A 15501-nucleotide genomic window follows, 5' to 3' on the forward strand; every position below is an offset into this window, starting at 1 on the left:
TCTTACTTACTTTCAAGCCCTTTATAATCTCGCTTGTTGGGGCGGGGCCGCAGGAGCAGCAGAAGCTGCTTGACTGCAGACACTCCCCATTGCCTGAAAAAAAAACCACAGTTACGCTGCGCACTCAATTATTCCCCCAAAAGCTTATCTACAGTGCTCACCAGTGTTTAGAATTTCCTCAGCAGTCCCTCTGTTCCTTTATCTTCTTAACCGTAGCTACCCTTTTAAACTCTAGTCCCCCTTTCAGCTAGGATGCCGGTGCCTTTCCTAGCTTGTAAAGTCCCCTCTTTCCGCTCAGGTTCTTTTTCAGGGATCCTGCTAAAATAGAAACCATCCAGTAATTCCCTCCTAACTTGGAAGGTGTTAGGGTACCATCCTCGTCGCCAATTGTCGTGGAAATGAGTACTCGGACCTGGAGGGAAGTTACTTCAGAAAATCTTTATTGATGCATGATATCATGGAGAGCCCAGACTCCTAAAGCGGAGTTCTGAGACTCTCCTCAACATTACACTCTTATTTATACCCAAGGCGTACGTGACAGGAAGCACTTAAATCTGAAAAAGGAGGGAACTTTAACTACAACTAGTTAGAATAGCAAAGCTGTACTATATGTCCTTGAGCGTTTATACATTTTCTTAAGTGTTAGCTCTCAGGACAGTATATCAGGCTTTCCCAAGTGCAGGCATATGATGCTTCTCAGACCAAGGAAGCACAGACTTAGTTATTTTCCCATCCCGTCTACAAAGCACATTTCAGTCTCACAGTGTAGGTTAGTCGCAGATAAGTGATTACAGACTTTGAATTCACATACTAGAAGAAGGTCATTAAGCCCTTAATGTTCGTCACAATGTCTTACTATTTTTCTTCCACATTACCTTTTGGGTTTGTTTATGCTGCTTCCGATCGAGAGTAATAATCATTTTATTCTCCTTTGCACTTGTGTACTAAAGAATAACAATAAACAATCTAGAATCTCGAACCTTGAAATCAATGACTTCTTTTAAAATGCTGATACTTGCTGGGAAGACATGACCATCTTTAGGAAGGGAATAATACACATGAAGTATTATATGGAATATTAATATCGAATTTTTGAGAGATTGTACAACTGTTCTGGCTAAATGAGATTCTGCTCCTGTGTGAGAAAATAAGTCAGAAAGGCAGAAATGAGGAGAGGCTAACTGGAAATGAAAAGTCAAGAATAATAATAATCATTCACTCTTGGTATGAAGTGATATCTTTATTTTAACATCATTCCAACTACACAGAAGCTGAAAATTGCATCGCTTACAGTATATTTAACATGATTTAGTTTAACTAATATCCCTAAAAGGTGAAAATTTGCTTGAATTAATGACACAATATCTCTCCTTAAATGATCAAAAACGGTTGCACATTTAGATTTGTTTTTAAACTACATACTTATTTCCAGATACAGCACAGTAACTGTGATTTAAAAAAAAAATAAAAGATTTACAGTTTTACCCAATAACAAGAGGAAATTGTAATAAACATTTAGTCAAATGACCATTTAGAGGGCCAATGGTTCCTGACGCTGGAGTTAGAGATTGCTTGATATTATAAATGTGTGAATGTTTTCACATTAACAGAATTGATTGATTTTAATCAGTTACTGATCTGAATATTTACAGTCAACTCTATGCAACAAAAAGGGACTGACCCAATCAGAAAACCTCATTCTGCCTGGTTAGTGAGGATCTAAACAGGAGTGAGTTTTGTGAAACCTCTGGTACTTAAAAAAAACTCCTGGATCATTTGCTGCCACTCCTTATCACTTGAGAAGCAATATATCAGTTGGACAGAGTTGCTTGGTCTAGTCACCTTTTTCTTCCCACTCCTTTGAACCTTGCAGTTGCACCTTACAGTGTGGGATTGACACCAGAGGCTACACCGTCCCTTCATTCGGGTGAGCAACATAGGTTCAGATATTGTGACTAACTGTGACTCCTTGCATTACCAAAGTTTGAGTAGCTTCAGCTATGGGGCCACTAATCACTATTTCCTACTTGAGATTAGAGGACCAAGATGACCAGATTAAAATTCTTGATTCTGCTTCTACTTTCCTGAAAGATCTAGGGATTTTACCTTCTTGCAACCCTATAAGTACCCTTCACCTGCCCCCTTGCCCTCTCTTCCACCTTCTTATTCTTGCTTCTCCCCCCCTTCCTTTCTAGTCGTGATGAAGGGTCTTGACTGTTTAGTCATTTCCATAGATGCTGCCTAACCTGTTGAATTCCTGCAGCATTTTGTGTGTGTTACCCTAAAAGTATCTCTACCTTGAATGCATTGAACAGCGATGTTTCTTGTAGAAGAGGAAGGTGTAATGGTAGCAAAAAATCTTCTTTGTGTTTGCACACCTCTGTCCTGACGAAGGGTCTCAGCCCGAAACGTCGACAGCGCTTCTCCTTATAGATGCTGCCTGGCCTGCTGTGTTCCACCAGCATTTTGTGTGTGTTGTTTGAATTTCCAGCATCTGCAGATTTCCTCGTGTTTGCTTTTAGTTGGAGAATAGGAGAAAAAGTTCACAGTCTTATTGACAGTCAGTTTAAATGTAGTAGTAATGGTTCACTCATAACTTGTCCTGAGGTCTCCAACTGATATCTCTGACTTATATAATGTGAGAGCTATGGAAATACTCAATGAGGGGATGTAAGTTAAAATATGTACAGTATGTAACTGCAATCTTGAATCTTTGTTTGACCCTAAGGCTTAAGACTTACTGTAGGAGCAGAATTCGGCCCATTGAGTCTGCTGCGCCATTCCATCATGGTTTATTTATTATCCACTCAACCCTATTTTCCTGCCTTCACCCGTAACTTTTGACACCCTTGCTAATCAAGAGCCTATCAATCTCCACTTTAAATATATGCAAGAACTTGAGCTCCTTAGATATCTGCAGCAACAAATCCCACAGATTCACCACTTTTGGTGAAAGAAATTCCTCCTCATCTCTGTTCTAAGTGGATGTCCTTCTATTTTGAGACTGTCCTAGGTTCCCCCACTATAGAAAGCATTCTCTCCACATCCATTGTATCTTGGCCTTTCAATACTTTCTAGTTTTCAATGAGATTCCCCCCCCCCCCCCACCATTCTTCTAAACTCCAGCGAGTATAGGCCCAGAGCTGTCAGATACTCTTCATAGGTTAACCCTTTCATTGATTGAATTATGGATACATTTTCTAGGCATGTTAGTAAATATTGTTACAGTCTCCAGTTCTGGTGCAAAATAACAATACAAAGAACCCAAAAGACAAAGGGATAATATATAGCCTGCAATTGTTAATAATCTCGAAGCAGAATTGCTGTCAAATCTTGATTCACTGTATAGTACTGCTTAAACAGTAACTTTACATACTGGGTTATTGTACTCACCCAGATTATAATACTTCCTGCAGTGGAATATGCTACTTAGTTGAAGCATGAAGTTTAAGACAATAGATCAATAGTTTTGCATTAGCTGATGACAAGCTTACCTTAAGCATTTCTTAATACAATGGATTCTGGTTAATTGGGCCATCAGTTAATTGGGGCCGTCACTTATTTGGAACAATTCTTAAGGAACGAAAACTAATCAAGAAAATTGCCAGGATTCTCATCATTTATTTAGGACACTGTGCTGCCTAATTGGGACATGAGACTGTTGCTGAATAGGATATAACTAGTGTCAGTGCATTTGTGTGGCTATTAGATACAACAGTGTGCTTAGTGTAAACAGTTTTTAATTAGCTTTAGTTTTGTGTGTCCGTGTTCAAAAAGCAGCGATTTTGGTCACGGTAGTTGGCAAGAAATAAGCGGTAGATAATTCAAAACTATTTTGCTCACTGCAATTTCCAAGCATTCAGGCTTGGTGATGCCAGAAAAGGCCAGGAGTGAAAATGAAACAATTTCACTACTTCGGCAAGTTAGGAACTACAAAGAATTTAAAGGTATCAACAATCATCTTGAATGTTACAATGAAAATGGAGATTTGGAGGATGCAGTCATTGACAGCGTTGTATGAAGGCAGTCCATTATCAGCCTGTGCTGATGTTGATCCCTGCGACCACTGAATTAATTCTTCCGTCAATAACTATTGGGAACTAATACACAGTTTTATAGCACTGTAGTACTATAAGTAGTGTTCTAAGTTGTTCTATATTTCATTTAAATGCATAATATGTTACTCCATTTGTCTTTTTTTTATACCGTTTTAACTATTTCCATGAAACTTTGGCTAATTAGGGCAGCTACTTAATTGGGCCAAAATGTATTGGTCCCAATATGTCCCACTCAACCAGAATCCACTGTATTTCCTCTTCTTTGCTTGTTGCATCTTTATTCCAAGCTATTGCTCGCGTGTACAGTTAACACAAGGGGAATGAAGTGAGAAGCTGGAAGATGATAGGTGGAAGGTACCTATCATCTGCCAGCTTATACTTCTTCCACCTTCTTATTCTGGCTTCTTCCCTGTATCTTTTCAGTCCTGATGAAGGGTCTTGGCTGAAATGATGATTTTTGTTCTCCTCCATAGATGGTGCCTGACCTGCGGAATTCCTCCAGTGTGTTGTGCACCTGAATTAGCTTGTGGCTGTGCAAGAAAGTAGCTGGACTGGAAGGGAATGATCTTGTTGAGAGAGTGCCCTTCACTCCTGAATGAAATTCCAAGAGTAAAGCTATTAGGTAACCTGAACACACTTCCACCACTGGCATATATGTTGAGTATGCGAAGCTCAGAGGTGAGTATGTTTATTTTACAGGCTAGGCTTCAACTACTTATTTAGAGATATAGCATGGCACAGGCTTTTCTGGCTCAATGAGCCACACTACCCAGTTAGCAAACTATTTAACAGGAGCCTAACTGCAGGACAATTTACAATGGCCAATTAACCTACTAATCAGTATGCTTTGGTATGTGGGAGGAAATTGGAGGACCGGGGTGGGGGGGGGGTGGTGGTGTGGGGGAAAGCCATACATTCACAGAGATGCACAAACACTTTACAGACGGCAATAGAAATCAACCCCTATCTGTAATAGTGTTGCAGTAACTGCTATGTTACCATGGTGCCCTCTAACTAAATTCTACTTCAGAAGAACCTTTTACCTATCAACTGATTTGCACTTCAGATTTATCAAGTATATTGTTACCTGAGCAACGTGAGTAACTGCTTATTGTCATATTTAACTATGATTCTAGTTAAGGGACATTTAAGGTCCGTAATCTGACCTCTACTTTGCTTTCAATGCCATTTTATTTAGGTAAATGTAGTTAAGTGTTTGTGCAGAACCTTTTTCCAACTGTTAGATGTTTATGTTGTACCCTTATACATAATTTACAGAGAAATGCTGATTTCTTTAGAGCATCTGAAACAGATAAATATATAGTTGTATTTTATGGGAAAGTTATTGTTGAGATCAAATTCCACTTAAAATTAGGATGGTCTCTTCTGATAAACCAGATTCATCATATGAGGTGCTATTAGAGTGCAAACTCTTTATTGGGCATCTTTATTCCAATTCATTAGTTTGTATTCTAATGCCAATACAATCTTTCATCTGAACAGCCTGTCCATATTTATGCTACCTTTTGGAATTCATGTCTATGTTTGAGTTGGGACCTGGTGTTGTACTTATTGCTATTTCATCACATGGTGTCTCTAATTCTTAATGTTGATAATAATCAGGGGTAGAAAATTACCATGCCAGTACAGTGTAATGGTCCAAGCAACTTGAAACTCTGGTTTCAGAAGCCTCAAAATACTGAGGCCTCATGTGCAGTAGAGTTTTCCATTGCAACACACATACAAAATGCTGGAGAAACTCAGCAGGTCAGGCAGCATCTGCTTTGGGCCGACACCCTTCAACTGGACTGGAAAGGAAGGGGGAAGAGTTTTCAATTCCTGTGTTTGGTAACAGATACACAGACAACCAGATTCAGTCTAAAGCTGAAGACTGAATCGCAATTTAAGCCACCTTGAAACAGAGTACATGATAGAAATAACCTCACATGGGCTTTGTAAACAAGTGAAGTCTACCCACTCTCTCTGCTGGTGAGTTATATAGTGTAGGTGTGCTAGGGTTACCAGTTAATGGAAGAGAATGACCATCACTGTACTGACCTTATGTAACTTTTAAAAATACTGTATAATTACCAAATGCAAGTTCTTTCTGAACAAGGATAATAATAGTTAAATAAAAGGCCTTCACACACAGTGATGTCACTCATCTGCAACAAGGGATTATTAAGATTCATCAGTGGCTGAAAACTAACATTTTAGATGAACTGAAGCATTCAGGATCCATCAGTCTATTTAAAAACATTAGACTAACTTTACAAGTGTCTTTAGCTCATTTTTAAATACTGGCCAGCAAAGTTAGTGAAAATGATTGGTGATGTCTGTCTTGCAGTTATGAGAATATAAATTTGTTTTCACTGACATTTTCCTCGGGTAAGGATGTATAAAATAGGAGCAACACGTACAGATCGCTGGAGGAAATCATCATCTATGGTAAATGAAAAAACAGTTGAAGTTTCAGGCTGAGACACTTCAGCAGGACTGGAAAGGGGAGAAGGGGGTGATGGGTGAAGCCAGGTGGGTGGGAAAGGTAAAGGGCTGGAGGAGAAGTCATCTGAGAATGGACCATGGGAGAACGGGTAGGAGGGCCTCCAGGGGGAGGTGATAGGCAGGTGAGGAGAAGGGGTAAAATGCCGAAGTGGGGGTGCTGCCTGACCTACTGATTTCTTCCTGCATTTTGTGTGTTGCTTGGGATTTCCGGCATCTGCAGAATCTCTTGCTAATTTTTGTTAATAATGCATGGGTATTACTCACGGGGCTTTGCTATGTAGGCTGAGGTTATTAGCAACTTTGTTAGTGCAAGGGTTTCAGATTACATGTGCTTTCACTGCAACATTATGCACTCTTCCAAAAATGTGATGGTACGACCTAGTTGCTGAGTCTCAAACCTGGATAGTCTCATCATGGGTGTATAAACCATTCTGAAGATAGCATTTCTACCTCAGTTAATACTCCACTCTTACAAGATCAGTAAATGAATATCTTGGAAAAAGACCTGCAACTCAATTATAAACCTATTCCAGGGCGGAATACGAAAATCATTAAAGATCCAGTTGAAGACCATTAGGTTATCATCATTTCTAGGACAGTTCTAAGGAAGTTGTTTAAAGTAGGCCATAGATTAAATTAATTCTGCCTTCCCAACTTGCTCCCTTTTATGATTTATAGTTAATCAAACAGTTCTGTGTCAGATTTCTTCCTCAAAATGGATGTAACTTCTGGTGGCAATTAACCAGAATGGACTTGAGACTTCCTGTTTAAGTACAGAGATATATCTTCCTAATTTGTGATACAAACTGTCTGAATATTAAAATAAATTAATGCTCAGTTTCTGTCTATGGGAATGATAAAGTAGCACAAGTTAGTTTGGCTTGCCCAGCCCGTCTCGACCAATCTCCATCTGCCTTGGGTATTTTTATATTGGAAAGGAGGTCCATTTTAAAGTAAAAGACACCTTGTTAAAGTTCCTGTAAAATAATAGCTATTTCCAGTTTAGTACCGTATTCATCACTTTGACTGTATACAGAAACACTGGGGTGGGCAACAGGGTTTTGTCTCTAGTTGCTTTGATTAAATGCACAAAGAAAAGGCGGCTGATATCGGTGCTCACCATCCATGCCTTTGTGCCACGTGAGTGCAACTCTCAGCAGATACCCTTAACTTGCTTAACTTAACCACATTTGTATTCAATAAACGTGAAAAAACCAATCGTATGTGAAGCCTCAGATCCTTAAAGATTCCAAACTGCATTACAAATGCCTGCTCATTTTTTAAAAAAAATCTGACCTCTTAGCTATATTTATGATTATGTTAGAACTGGAACTCAATCAGTTTCCATCATCACTGTGATTATCCCTCCCAGTTATGTTTGTTCTGGGTTTTAGAAGCAAGTTCTCAATCTTAACTGGGTAAATAAGACCCTCAGCTGCTGTCCACAACAACCTTTCCATATTTGGATGGATGAGCCATTAGCATAAACAAAAAGAACTTAAGTAGAAGTTACTAGGCATACAATATCACTAATTGTCTTCTCCTTCTTTATGCAACAGCCAAAGTATTGTTTCATGCTTATTATTAGACACCTTGACAATCTGCTGCAAGGCAAGATATTTGGGAATATGGCCATCTGCAGGCTCTGGCTGGGCCCATCTATCTTCCCTGCTCAGTCAGACCCCATGAGAGGATTCTCCACTGCACCCAACTTGTACCTTCTCTCTGCTCTTTTGCTTTCAAGTTCTTGGAAATCACCAATGGCCCAGTGATTGGGTGCACGTTTGGCTGGGGGTCAATTGTAACCTGAAGATACTTAATAAGTTCAAGTTCATTTGCTTTCAGTTCCTCAGGGACTTGACATTCAGCATGAAGAGAATGAATGAGAGATTCAGTCCACATCAAACAGCAACGTTGAGTGAAGGAAGCAGAACTTGTCATCCATCTGTGCAGAATACACTCTTTTGCCTTAATAAAATGTACTTTACTTTGAACAGATCAATTATAAACACATTTTAAATCAACAAATACCAACCCACTCCCACTGCTCTCACATGACCTTCAGAATCCCATCCTTTTGGCTGAAAAATTTTATAACTCCAAACATCAAGGCCCAAACGTGTGTCTATTACCTCTTCTCCATCACAGCAAGTGTCTGACTCACTGCATCAAGGAGCAACATTTCCTCAATATTATTACAGTGACTGTCATCAGCATCAGCTGTAGGCCTTGGGCTCGATGACAATGAATTACATTCTTTCAGCATTTTGACCGTAATTAATTTCAGATCAACTAAAATTAGGTCTTGGATTGAAAATCTTGAATCAGGGTCTTTAAAGGATGGGAATTAAGTACGAAAGAATTGAAGAGGCGCAATGAAAACAGAAACATCTTCTTCTGTTATTCACATGCACACAACTCGGTGACCGCATCACGCCATCATCCCTTACGCTGGGTACAAAGTAAAGTACGTTATTTGGAATTCAAGCACTACAGAACCTAATCCAGACCAAATCAGTTCTTTTGAGTGATAGGATGAACAGTATTAATCCTGCTTTCAACAGGAATTTGGACCAGGAGCAGAGGGAATTTATAAAGCAGTGTTCTTTTATAAACGGAAATGATTGCTCTGTTGTCCCCAGTATATAACAGGTGATCGATGGGGAAGCTTTCTGGCATGTAGCAACGTCTTATGAAAATTCTTTATACATGTGTCGCTATGTTCTATCTTTACCCTGTATTTAGTAGAATTTACATTATATATTTCATCATTTTTTAAACTTTGTACAGAAAAGTATCAAATCAGCTTTACAGTCTTGTAGTGAAAGTACAGAAGGAAGTAAAGAATTAATTACCAACACTGTGCTGTACACGAAGGTTGTATGCACCTGATGCCTGCAAAGTCAATCCTGATTGGTGAATACATACTGTTTGATCCAGGCTCCTTGCAGTGAAGTACGTCACTTGTTGTGCAGAGAATACTGGTGGAAGTATTTCTCCAGAGCAGCAATTTCCTTCTCTGTTCTGTGGAGCAGGGGACATGGCAGTCTTTGCAGATGTATTTTGCTGTTGTTGTTTTTCCCTTGTGGCATTTTTTTTCAGTTAAAAAGGTCAGTATTGTTGCGTTGGTGTGGTGGTTAAAGGCGTTTTTAATCTCAGTGATGTTGGCAAGTTATGAGGCGTCTGCAGCACTGGGCTTCAATCTAAGGGTGAGAGAAAAAGATTAATTGTGAAATTTCATACACTTTCCTGCCACACTCCAAACACCAGCATTAAATTTCACGTTTAGTTATACAGGAACATAAAAAAGCAAATGCAAAATATTAGAGGAACTCAACTGGTCAGGCAGTGTCTATGGAGAAGAATAAAGAGTTGGTGTTTCAGGCGAGATCCTTCATCAGGACTGAAAAGGAAGGGAGAAGAAGCCACAATAAGAAGGTTGGGGGAAGAGGAAGGAGTGGCAGCTGAAATCAGCTGAGGGGGGGGGGTAGGTGGGTGGGGGGTGGATGAAGTAAGAAGCCATGAGGTGATAGGTGGAAAAGGTAAAAGGATGGAAAAGGAGGAATCTGATAGGAAAGGAGACAGGATTATGCTAGGAAAGGAAAGAGGAGGGTGGCAGGTGAAGAGAAGAGAGGTGACAAGAGGGGAACCAGAATGGGGAATAGGAAGTATAAAACCCATAAAGACCACATTATCTACGATGCATCACTACTGTTCCTACAAACCATTTGGTTACAGAAAGCTATCTGGTTCATTCCTCAAATTTGTTAGAAATGTTGTGCTCCCACTTGTGACAGTATTATATTTCCAAGAATCATTTAAGATTTCGAAAAGTTTTTCCACCAGCTCTTATTTGAATTTGTTGTCTCAAACTTGGGGTGGACAAGTCTTTGTTCTGTAGAATAGGACATTGAGTCTCTTGTCGCTCTTCTATTTTCACAGCTCTCCACGCCACCTCACAGATATTTGGTTTTCTGGAGTCCATGGAACCAAATAATGAGAGGACAGTAAAACAAATGTTTGTTCAGTAACACTGAACAAAGATGTGAAACTACCTTGCTCTATCTAAATCCTACACTGACCAAGACATGCATCTACCTCATCATCTATAAACCTGCACTGACCAAGACATGCATCTACCTCATCATCTATAAACCTGCACTGACCAAGACATGCATCCACCTCATCATCTATAAACCTGCACTGACCAAGACATGCATCTACCTCATCATCTATAAACCTGCACTGACCAAGACATGCATCTACCTCATCATCTATAAACCTGCACTGACCAAGACATGCATCCACCTCATCATCTATAAACCTGCACTGACCAAGACATGCATCCACCTCATCATCTATAAACCTGCACTGACCAAGACATGCATCTACCTCATCATCTATAAACCTGCACTGACCAAGACGTGCATCTACGTCACCATGTCTAAAATCTGCACTAGCTAAAGACACGCAAGCACCTCATCGTTCTAAACCCCGCACTGACCAAAGACGTGGACCCAGCTCATCGTTCTAAACCCCGCACTGACCAAAGACGTGGACCCAGCTCATCGTTCTAAACCCCGCACTGACCAAAGACGTGGACCCAGCTCATCGTTCTAAACCCCGCACTGACCAAAGACGTGGACCCAGCTCATCGTTCTAAACCCCGCACTGACCAAAGACGTGGACCCAGCTCATCGTTCTAAACCCCGCACTGACCAAAGACGTGGACCCAGCTCATCGTTCTAAACCCCGCACTGACCAAAGACGTGGACCCAGCTCATCGTTCTAAACCCCGCACTGACCAAAGACGTGGACCCAGCTCATCGTTCTAAACCCCGCACTGACCAAAGACGTGGACCCAGCTCATCGTTCTAAACCCCGCACTGACCAAAGACGTGGACCCAGCTCATCGTTCTAAACCCCGCACTGACCAAAGACGTGGACCCAGCTCATCGTTCTAAACCCCGCACTGACCAAAGACGTGGACCCAGCTCATCGTTCTAAACCCCGCACTGACCAAAGACGTGGACCCAGCTCATCGTTCTAAACCCCGCACTGACCAAAGACGTGGACCCACCTCATCGTTCTAAACCCCGCACTGACCAAAGACGTGGACCCAGCTCATCGTTCTAAACCCCGCACTGACCAAAGACGTGGACCCAGCTCATCGTTCTAAACCCCGCACTGACCAAAGACGTGGACCCAGCTCATCGTTCTAAACCCCGCACTGACCAAAGACGTGGACCCAGCTCATCGTTCTAAACCCCGCACTGACCAAAGACGTGGACCCACCTCATCGTTCTAAACCCCGCACTGACCAAAGACGTGGACCCAGCTCATCGTTCTAAACCCCGCACTGACCAAAGACGTGGACCCAGCTCATCGTTCTAAACCCCGCACTGACCAAAGACGTGGACCCAGCTCATCGTTCTAAACCCCGCACTGACCAAAGACGTGGACCCAGCTCATCGTTCTAAACCCCGCACTGACCAAAGACGTGGACCCAGCTCATCGTTCTAAACCCCGCACTGACCAAAGACGTGGACCCACCTCATCGTTCTAAACCCCGCACTGACCAAAGACGTGGACCCACCTCATCGTTCTAAACCCCGCACTGACCAAAGACGTGGACCCACCTCATCGTTCTAAACCCCGCACTGACCAAAGACGTGGACCCAGCTCATCGTTCTAAACCCCGCACTGACCAAAGACGTGGACCCACCTCATCGTTCTAAACCCCGCACTGACCAAAGACGTGGACCCAGCTCATCGTTCTAAACCCCGCACTGACCAAAGACGTGGACCCAGCTCATCGTTCTAAACCCCGCACTGACCAAAGACGTGGACCCAGCTCATCGTTCTAAACCCCGCACTGACCAAAGACGTGGACCCAGCTCATCCTTCTAAACCCCGCACTGACCAAAGACGTGGACCCAGCTCATCGTTCTAAACCCCGCACTGACCAAAGACGTGGACCCAGCTCATCGTTCTAAACCCCGCACTGACCAAAGACGTGGACCCACCTCATCGTTCTAAACCCCGCACTGACCAAAGACGTGGACCCACCTCATCGTTCTAAACCCCGCACTGACCAAAGACGTGGACCCAGCTCATCGTTCTAAACCCCGCACTGACCAAAGACGTGGACCCACCTCATCGTTCTAAACCCCGCACTGACCAAAGACGTGGACCCAGCTCATCGTTCTAAACCCCGCACTGACCAAAGACGTGGACCCACCTCATCGTTCTAAACCCCGCACTGACCAAAGACGTGGACCCAGCTCATCGTTCTAAACCCCGCACTGACCAAAGACGTGGACCCAGCTCATCGTTCTAAACCCCGCACTGACCAAAGACGTGGACCCAGCTCATCGTTCTAAACCCCGCACTGACCAAAGACGTGGACCCAGCTCATCGTTCTAAACCCCGCACTGACCAAAGACGTGGACCCAGCTCATCGTTCTAAACCCCGCACTGACCAAAGACGTGGACCCAGCTCATCGTTCTAAACCCCGCACTGACCAAAGACGTGGACCCAGCTCATCGTTCTAAACCCCGCACTGACCAAAGACGTGGACCCAGCTCATCGTTCTAAACCCCGCACTGACCAAAGACGTGGACCCAGCTCATCGTTCTAAACCCCGCACTGACCAAAGACGTGGACCCACCTCATCGTTCTAAACCCCGCACTGACCAAAGACGTGGACCCAGCTCATCGTTCTAAACCCCGCACTGACCAAAGACGTGGACCCAGCTCATCGTTCTAAACCCCGCACTGACCAAAGACGTGGACCCAGCTCATCGTTCTAAACCCCGCACTGACCAAAGACGTGGACCCAGCTCATCGTTCTAAACCCCGCACTGACCAAAGACGTGGACCCACCTCATCGTTCTAAACCCCGCACTGACCAAAGACGTGGACCCAGCTCATCGTTCTAAACCCCGCACTGACCAAAGACGTGGACCCAGCTCATCGTTCTAAACCCCGCACTGACCAAAGACGTGGACCCAGCTCATCGTTCTAAACCCCGCACTGACCAAAGACGTGGACCCAGCTCATCGTTCTAAACCCCGCACTGACCAAAGACGTGGACCCAGCTCATCGTTCTAAACCCCGCACTGACCAAAGACGTGGACCCAGCTCATCGTTCTAAACCCCGCACTGACCAAAGACGTGGACCCAGCTCATCGTTCTAAACCCCGCACTGACCAAAGACGTGGACCCAGCTCATCGTTCTAAACCCCGCACTGACCAAAGACGTGGACCCAGCTCATCGTTCTAAACCCCGCACTGACCAAAGACGTGGACCCAATTCATCGTTCTAAACCCCGCACTGACCAAAGACATGGACCCACCTCATCGTTCTAAACCCCGCACTGACCAAAGACGTGGACCCAGCTCATCGTTCTAAACCCCGCACTGACCAAAGACGTGGACCCAGCTCATCGTTCTAAACCCCGCACTGACCAAAGACGTGGACCCACCTCATCGTTCTAAACCCCGCACTGACCAAAGACGTGGACCCACCTCATCGTTCTAAACCCCGCACTGACCAAAGACGTGGACCCAGCTCATCGTTCTAAACCCCGCACTGACCAAAGACGTGGACCCACCTCATCGTTCTAAACCCCGCACTGACCAAAGACGTGGACCCAGCTCATCGTTCTAAACCCCGCACTGACCAAAGACGTGGACCCAGCTCATCGTTCTAAACCCCGCACTGACCAAAGACGTGGACCCAGCTCATCGTTCTAAACCCCGCACTGACCAAAGACGTGGACCCAGCTCATCGTTCTAAACCCCGCACTGACCAAAGACGTGGACCCACCTCATCGTTCTAAACCCCGCACTGACCAAAGACGTGGACCCACCTCATCGTTCTAAACCCCGCACTGACCAAAGACGTGGACCCAGCTCATCGTTCTAAACCCCGCACTGACCAAAGACGTGGACCCACCTCATCGTTCTAAACCCCGCACTGACCAAAGACGTGGACCCACCTCATCGTTCTAAACCCCGCACTGACCAAAGACGTGGACCCAGCTCATCGTTCTAAACCCCGCACTGACCAAAGACGTGGACCCAGCTCATCGTTCTAAACCCCGCACTGACCAAAGACGTGGACCCAGCTCATCGTTCTAAACCCCGCACTGACCAAAGACGTGGACCCAGCTCATCGTTCTAAACCCCGCACTGACCAAAGACGTGGACCCACCTCATCGTTCTAAACCCCGCACTGACCAAAGACGTGGACCCAGCTCATCGTTCTAAACCCCGCACTGACCAAAGACGTGGACCCAGCTCATCGTTCTAAACCCCGCACTGACCAAAGACGTGGACCCAGCTCATCGTTCTAAACCCCGCACTGACCAAAGACGTGGACCCAGCTCATCGTTCTAAACCCCGCACTGACCAAAGACGTGGACCCACCTCATCGTTCTAAACCCCGCACTGACCAAAGACGTGGACCCAGCTCATCGTTCTAAACCCCGCACTGACCAAAGACGTGGACCCAGCTCATCGTTCTAAACCCCGCACTGACCAAAGACGTGGACCCAGCTCATCGTTCTAAACCCCGCACTGACCAAAGACGTGGACCCACCTCATCGTTCTAAACCCCGCACTGACCAAAGACGTGGACCCAGCTCATCGTTCTAAACCCCGCACTGACCAAAGACGTGGACCCAGCTCATCGTTCTAAACCCCGCACTGACCAAAGACGTGGACCCAGCTCATCGTTCTAAACCCCGCACTGACCAAAGACGTGGACCCAGCTCATCGTTCTAAACCCCGCACTGACCAAAGACGTGGACCCAGCTCATCGTTCTAAACCCCGCACTGACCAAAGACGTGGACCCAGCTCATCGTTCTAAACCCCGCACTGACCAAAGACGTGGACCCAGCTCATCGTTCTAAACCCCGCACTGACCAAAG

General features: G+C 44.3%; 1 protein-coding gene across 2 annotated transcripts in view; it reads right to left on the reverse strand.

The window, feature by feature from the left end:
* Nucleotides 1-1221: 1221 nt before the first annotated feature.
* The window catches only part of lhfpl4a (LHFPL tetraspan subfamily member 4a), a 329956-nt gene continuing 315676 nt past the window's right edge, over nucleotides 1222-15501 (reverse strand). For both annotated transcript variants that reach the window (XM_073072852.1, XM_073072854.1), the window contains 2 exons: nucleotides 9492-9766; nucleotides 1222-2515 (listed from right to left, as the gene is read on the reverse strand). In XM_073072852.1, the coding sequence (XP_072928953.1) occupies nucleotides 9719-9766 (48 nt within the window). In that variant the 3' untranslated portion in view covers nucleotides 1222-2515; nucleotides 9492-9718. The remainder of the gene's footprint in view (nucleotides 2516-9491; nucleotides 9767-15501) is intronic.

The sequence above is a fragment of the Hemitrygon akajei genome, chromosome 19 (genome assembly GCF_048418815.1).
Source record: "Hemitrygon akajei chromosome 19, sHemAka1.3, whole genome shotgun sequence".
Classification (NCBI taxonomy): domain Eukaryota; kingdom Metazoa; phylum Chordata; class Chondrichthyes; order Myliobatiformes; family Dasyatidae; genus Hemitrygon; species Hemitrygon akajei.